Source organism: Nansenia antarctica (assembly GCF_963989245.1).
Source record: "Nansenia antarctica genome assembly, chromosome: 14".
NCBI lineage: Eukaryota > Metazoa > Chordata > Actinopteri > Argentiniformes > Microstomatidae > Nansenia > Nansenia antarctica.
The window spans coordinates 14,486,203-14,493,702 of NC_137684.1; the positions used below are offsets into that span (position 1 = coordinate 14,486,203).

The following is a 7,500-nucleotide window of genomic DNA, read 5'->3' on the forward strand; positions in this document are numbered from 1 at the left end:
CCTAACACCCTGTACTGTACTGTGTCATCTAACAACAACAGTAGACTCTGGGATTCTGAAAATAACAGCAAAGAGTCAAGGGAGGTAGAAGAATGTTCCATTGTTCCCCGGCCTAGTGTGTTGAACACACTCACACACACACACACAGACACAGACACACACACACGCACACACACTCACACACACACACACACACACACACACAGACACAGACACACACACACGCACACACACGCACACACACACCCTGCTCTAGCACCTTGTGGTGTTATGAACTTACTAGCACTGCATAAATCTTTCTGGCATTGAGAGGAGCAGCTGTTTCTACTTCCCTCCTGCATGGTGCTAAGATGGTGGGGAGATGAGGAGAGTCTGTTTGAGAAAGGACGTGATTGTGGCAGTTATTTTTTTATTTGGAATTGGAACGGTGTAGACTTGGGATGGGTAAACTACCCGTGTGACACAAGTGCCTGTTCACTCAGGCAGACATACTAGATATCTGTCATAACACATACAGACCCTTCACTCCCTCCCCATACCTTGCTCCCTCCACTCCCTTTTCCCCTTCTCCCTGACCTCCCTTATCCACTATCCTTGTGGTATTAAATACATTCACCGAACACTTTACTAATACTGGGTAGGACCTCCCTTTGCTCTCTAAACAGCCTCAATTCTTCGGGGCATTGATTCCACAAGATGTTGGAAACCCTCCTTTGAGATTCTGGTCCATGATGACATGATTGCATCAGGCAATTCATGCAGGAATTGCATATGTGGCCATGAAGGGATGCACATGGTCAGCAATACTCAAATAGGTTGTGGCATTTAATTGATTGATTGGTATTAACAGGCCCAAAGTGTGCCAAGAAAACATTCCCCCCACCATTACACCACCTGAATGAATGAGAAGGTGTACAGGTGTACCTAATAAAGTGTCTGTTCAGTGGTATATAGTAAATGCTTTGTCTAAACGTGCTTTTAAGGCGAGACAAAGCAGGCGAATAGGGTAACAATTGTAACTAATGGATGTTATGTTTAAATATGCAAATGAGGCATTGTCTAATATGCACTAATTTGCATAACATTCAAGAACAGAAATCTGAACATTGGATAAAGCCAGGTTAAAAATTCTTGTTTCATCTTGTTGATATTATTAGAGTCAATAGTTTCTACACTGGGGATTTTGGATATCTCTTTTTATCACTCCATAAATCAGAAAATACTGTCAACAGCCATAAAATAGAAAATGTTTGCCATGTTTTTAGGAATAAAATGTTACATAAATCAGGCTATGAATGATGGGATGAGGGTGGTTTGGTCGTCAGACCTGAGGCAACAGGAGGGGGTGTGGAGGGGGACGAGGTCGGCAAGGTAGGAGGGGGCCAGATATATTAACAAACCCCTCTGTAAAATCCTTCAGAATACAGATAGGAATAAAACTGGAAAGTTTGGTGTATGCAAGTGCTACTGAATGGAGATTTTTTTTAATCTGCCGTGTCTCACATGTTTCGCTCAATTAATGTGATTTAAATCAACGTGGGAAGGTGTCTTAGGGAAATCACACCTTACATAATGTGTCTCTTATAGCGCGCTCTTTAATGATGAAGATAAATCCTTCGATGTCCTTTTTGTAAAAGTGTGCAACATGTACACTACATACAGTTAGGTCCATATATATTTGGCTGTTTACCAAAATATCTTCAAGTTACAGTTGAATATGGGCTTAAAGTGCAGAATCTCAGCTTTAGGGTAAGGGTATTCACATCCAAATTGAAGGAAGGGTTTAGGAATTACAGCTCTTTAATATGTAGCTAGCTCCCTCTTTTTCAAGGGACCAAAAGTAATTGGACAATTAACTCAAAAGCTGTTTCATGGGCCAGTGTGGGCTATTCCTTCATTATTTCTTTATCAATTAAGCAGGTAAAAGATCTGAGTTGATTCCAAGTGTGGCATTTGCATTTGGAAGCTGTTGCTGTATACGCACAACATGCAGTCAACGGAGCTCTCAATGCAAGTGAAACAGGCCATCCTTAGGCTGCAAAAACAACCAAAAAATCCATCAGAGAGATAGCGGGAACATTAGTAGTGGCCAAATTAACTGTTTGGTACATTCTGAGAAAAAAAGAACACACTGGTGAGCTCTGCAGCACAAAAATGTCTGAACGTCCATGGTGGATAGTCACAGGATCCTTTACATGGTAAAGAAAAAACCCTTCACAACATCCAGCCAAGTGAAGAACAGTCTCCAGGAGGTAGGCATATCATTATCCAAGTGTACCATAAAGGGAAGACTTCACATGAACAAATACAGAGGGTTCACCAAAAGGTGCAAGCCATTCGTAAGCCTCAAGAATAGAAAAGCCAGATTAGACTTTGCCAAAAAACATCTAAAAAAGCCAGCCCTGTTCTGGAACAGCATTCTTTGGACAGATGAAACTCAGATCATCCTGTACCAGAATGATGGGAAGAAAAAAGTATGGATAAGGCTTGGAACGGCTCATGATCCGACGCTTACTACAACATCTGTAAAAAAAAAACTGTGGAGGCAGTGTGATGGCATGGGCATGCATGGCTTCCAACGACACTGTGTCACTAGTGTTTATTGATGATGTGACAGAAGACAGAAGCAGACAGATGAATTCTTAAGTGTTTAGGGATATTCTGTCTGCTCAGATTCAGACAAACTCAGCATAGTTAATTGGATGGCGCTTCACAATACAGTTGGACAATGACCCCAAACATACTGCGTAAGCAACCCAGGAGGTTTTTAAGGCAAAGAAGTGGAATATTCTGCAATGGCCGAGTCAATCACCTGATCTCAACCCGATCAAGCATGCATTTCACTTGCTGAAGACAAAACTAAAGGCAGAAAGACCCACGAACAAACAACAACTGAAGACAGCTGCAGTAAAGGCCTGACAAAGCATCACAAAGGAGGAAACCCAGCATTTGGTGATGTCCATGTGTTCCAGACTTCAGGCAGTCATTGCCTGCAAAGGATTCTCGACTAAGTATTAAAAATTAACATTTTATTTATGATTATGTTAATTAGTCCAATTACTTTTGAGCTGCTGAAAATAGGGGACTGTGTATAAAAATGGTTGCAATTCCTAAACGTTTCATACAATATTTTTGTTCAACCCCTTGAATTAAAGCTGAAAGTCTGCACTTCAATTACATCACGATTGTTTCATTTCAAATCCATTGTGGTGGCGTACAGAGCCAGAATTATGGAAATTGTATCACTGTCCAAATATTTACGGACCTATCTGTACATACATACTACATACATACCAAAAGTATGAACAACCGATTCCAACCCAGTCATCGTTCTCAATATAAATTACTTAAGCTACATATTTGTGTGATTTGCTGGACATGCTTTCCCCACTGTAAGTCTCCATTTATTAGATTACATTAGACTAGATTCGATTCAACTGTACTGTCATTGCAGAGTACCAGACAATGAAATGCAGTTTAGCATCTAACCAGAAGTGCAAATAGTGATATAAAAACATGATATAAAAACTTGACAATGATAGTGTGATAGGTACAGTAAGGCATGAGATGAGAATGTTGATGAAGTGCTTGGTGAGGATGCTTGGCTGCTGTATGATGTCACACTGTGTTTCAGCTGTCCCTGTTGGGTTCCATGTAGAACTTCTATAATATCTTAGATTTATATAAACCCAAGGACGCTATGTTTTTCTAGACACCTTGAAAGACTTTCTCTGGTAGATCTTTTCTCAGACGCTTTTCCATAGCTCGACCAAAAGTCGAAGCATTTGCTCATCCCTATTCTTATGATGAAAGATGGTTGAAAAATGTATTTCTGACTTAATTTCCCAAAAAGATAACTCTCATTTGACACCCTAACCCAATTTGATATGCTCTGATGAACTTCTGATGAAAGGTAAGATAGAAGGATGGAAAAGTAGTCCTGGAGTGCTAGTACACTCTATCACTGTAGCCAGGCTCCTGTCGTATCCACACAACCATGTTACTGTCCTCCATCTTAATCCATACCCTCTCTGAATGACGGAGGGGGATTAGTGGCTGTGCTATACTGTAGCTATAGTACACACACTGGAACACACAAAGGCACACTCTAATGAACCACGTGTCTAAACCGTCCAATGACGAGCGAGAAAGAGACAGTTTTAGTGTCAGAGTATTACTAAACACCGATTTCCACTCCTGTTTACACTATAAAGGACTTTCATAAAACCTTGATACCAATTTGAGCTTTTCCAAAAATATGCCGATTGAGAGAGGACGCTGGCGTTGCTTGTTCGCCGCTTCTCCGCCCGAAATCTAGGTGAAACCTAATTGCAGTATACAGAGTAGATTGTCCTACAAAGACACTTAGACTTAGATTAGTAATCTAAAAATGTATTAGACCCCTATACTTTCTTTTACTTATCTTTTGTTTCTTTTTATTATTACTCGGCTACTATTCATCTATTCAGTTTGTAAAGCGTCTTTGAGTGTCTAGAAAAGCGCTATATAAGTCTAATGTATTATTAGTATTATTATTTTTTCTGAGGAAACAACATTCAGATAGTTTGTGTGTGTGTGTGTGTGTGTGTGTGTGTATGTGTGTGTGTGTGTGTGTGTGTGTGTGTGTGTGTGTGTGTGTGTGTGCGTTTGTCGGTGTCTCTTTCCCTCTATGTATGGATGTCTCCCTACTCTCCCTTTCCCTGCTGTCTGCTGTGCTGGAGTCAGTGCTGAGGGCAGAGGAGACAGAGGAGACAGAGGAGACAGAGGAGACAGAGGAGACAGAGGAGACAGAGGAGACAGAGGGTGTGTCTGAGGCTCCTCTGTCATTAGCCGGAGGTCAGGGCGGAGACGGGGCCTGACCCTACGCTAACGCTACCGCTACGCTCAGCAGAGCACTGTCCCACGGTCCCCGAACATCAGAGGTACACTTCCTCAGGGGCAGACAAAGGCTTCTACCTGACTGAACACAGCCCATTAGAGACTGTGTGTGGGGGTGCGTGCGTGTGTGCATGCGTGTGCGTGTGTGTGAGACAGAGCACCCAGCTCTGCTCCTGTCTGTCTGTGTAGCCTCATAGCTGGGACCGATGGACTCCTTCTTGACTCCTCCGTGAGCTATAAATGTGTGTCTGCTGTCTGTGAGCAGCACACAGCCATAACAATGAAAGAGAGAGGGGGTGGGGGGTGGGGGGGTGTAAGGATAAGAGAGAGAAACAGAGAGAGATAAAAAGAAAAGAGCAGGAGGTGATGAGGGGGATAGATGGGGGGAAAAGGAAGGTAGAGGAAAGAAAAAGATGACTGGATATGCTGAGTGAGTTCAAGATGGAGAGAAAAAGAGAAGGGAAGAGAGGTGGAGGCCTAACGTCCCGCTCTTTCCAAACAAGCACCCTGTCGTTAGAAGCACATCCCGACCGTAGGTAGGCCGATCCACAGCCTCATGTTTAAATGGATAAGAAGAGAGAAGGGAGGGATGGAGAGAGGGAGGGAGGGATAGGGAGAGAGGTATAGAGGGAGAATGTAAATCTCTAATACTCCACATCAGCATTTAACCCTCATCCGGCTAATACATTCACTTTGGCCACTGCCTGTCAGCAGCCCGGCATTTATAATCAATCTGATTCACACAACTCACTGAAACACCACTTATGGTACGCTAGGTATGAGGAGAGACATCTGCAGGGCAAAAACTGCCGGTAGTCAGTCCAGTGTGTGTGTGACTTAGACGTCCCAACATCGAGAGGGTGTGACTATAAGCTCCCGCTCCTTTAATCCAGGGTGACCCTGTCGTGTCTTTATAGTGGGTGACAGAAGCAGGTCATTCAGTCAATTCTGGTGTCTATTAGGCCCTACTACTCTAACTCTAACCCTTACCATAACACACAACCACAGAACCGAGAGCAAGACAGCAGACAACAACGTCGTAAACCACAGAGCCCGAACAGCGAACCAAACACTGTAATTAATCATAACGAGTCCACTTGTATCTCTCTCTCAAACCAACCTACCACAGCACAGTGCACAGTCCTCTATGTACAGTATAGTGAGTTCAGAGAAGGCTGCTAATAGGCTTGTAGGCCTATAGTCCTGGGGGTGTAGGCTCAGATCTACCCTTTATGTTGATCAGTAGGCCTAAGGGTAGAACACCTTACACCAACTCTTCAAACTGAAGACAGGGCTATAAAGCTTTAACCTATTTGACATGACTATGTTACCTAGCCGACTCCTCTAGGCTTATAGGGCCCTAAGCCGTCTTCAAGGCTACCTGGTTGGCATAGGCCTGTCAAACGGTATCCTTATACGTTGGTCCCTGTTTCAATGAATCTCACATAATCCAAAGGATAATCATACGATGTAGGCCTAATTACATTTTAGTCTACCCATTTCTTCGTAGGCTATAGCCTAAGTAGCCTCCCGGGCAATCAGATCATCAGAATGGACTGTAGAATAAGCGTTACCGAGATTACAACAACAACAACAACAACATATTTGCTAGATGGATTAATGACTATAACCGGAGACCCCCGGAGACCCCCGTCCCAAACAGAGCCGAATAGCCTCGATAAGGGACTAACAGCAGGGCATGGCACCTCGGAACGGACACACCCCCTTAGGCGACGGCAGCCAGCAAATTGTATCGATGGGGTCCCACATTAAGGCTACATTACATTGGATGTAACTGTATGGCCATTGCCAACTGGTTCAATTAGGTTAGATCACAGTATGTAGGCTATGCGCCACCGCCTTTCACAAGATCATCAATCAAAACGCAATGCAATCCTGATCACCCACGATCCAAACATGCAGTTCATGTTGACACTGTGTACTATAGCCTACAAATACTATACAGCTTACAATAGAGACAGACTACACACACACACACACACACACACACACACACACACACACACACACGCACACACCCAGACACACAGCTCTCCGGCTACCCCCGTGCCCCGTGCGGGTGGCGCACTCGTGTTGACGCTCTCCGGTCTCCGGTGGTCTGGCCCCCCTGGTTCCCTTCCCTCACCTTGTTTGACACACTTGAAGCGCACCGGGTCTTTGCAGTGTTTGATGACGGCCAGCACGTCCCGGGCGGTGAGCCCGGCCACCGGCGTGTCGTTCACCTCCAGCAGCAGCTCATCCTGGGCCAGCTTGCCGCTCTGCACGGCCGCTTTCCCCGCCTGCTTCACCTCCCCGAAGTAGGGGAACTGCCCGAGCTCCGCGCCCCCCTTCAGCTCGAAGCCCAGGTCCCCCTCTTTACCCCGGCCGACCACCGCTTCGTGGACTTTGTTGGTCCAGTGGTTCTTCTTCTTCAGGCTCTTGGACATCTTCGGACGGAGTAGATCACCAAAGGGCGCCCGTCATCCCGACCAGCCTGTGTGGATCTTCTCATCCCCCGATCCGCCGCCTGTGTGGCACCAGAGTCTCGGCTTGGAGCTCCGCTCAGAGCGCCGGCTGCTCCATCACCGTAGCCCGCTGGGAGGAGGTATCCGTCGGGTAGGG

At 45.0% G+C, this 7,500-nt stretch overlaps 1 protein-coding gene across 1 annotated transcript in view; it reads right to left on the reverse strand.

Moving 5' to 3' along the window:
* Window positions 1–7,325, reverse strand: part of magi2b (membrane associated guanylate kinase, WW and PDZ domain containing 2b) — a gene marked incomplete at both ends in the record, with an annotated part of 102,645 nt that extends 95,320 nt beyond the window's left edge. The window contains one exon of the mRNA XM_080545003.1: window positions 7,025–7,325. Coding sequence (XP_080401129.1) covers window positions 7,025–7,325 — 301 coding nt within the window. The remainder of the gene's footprint in view (window positions 1–7,024) is intronic.
* Between the last annotated feature and the right edge of the window lie 175 nt (window positions 7,326–7,500).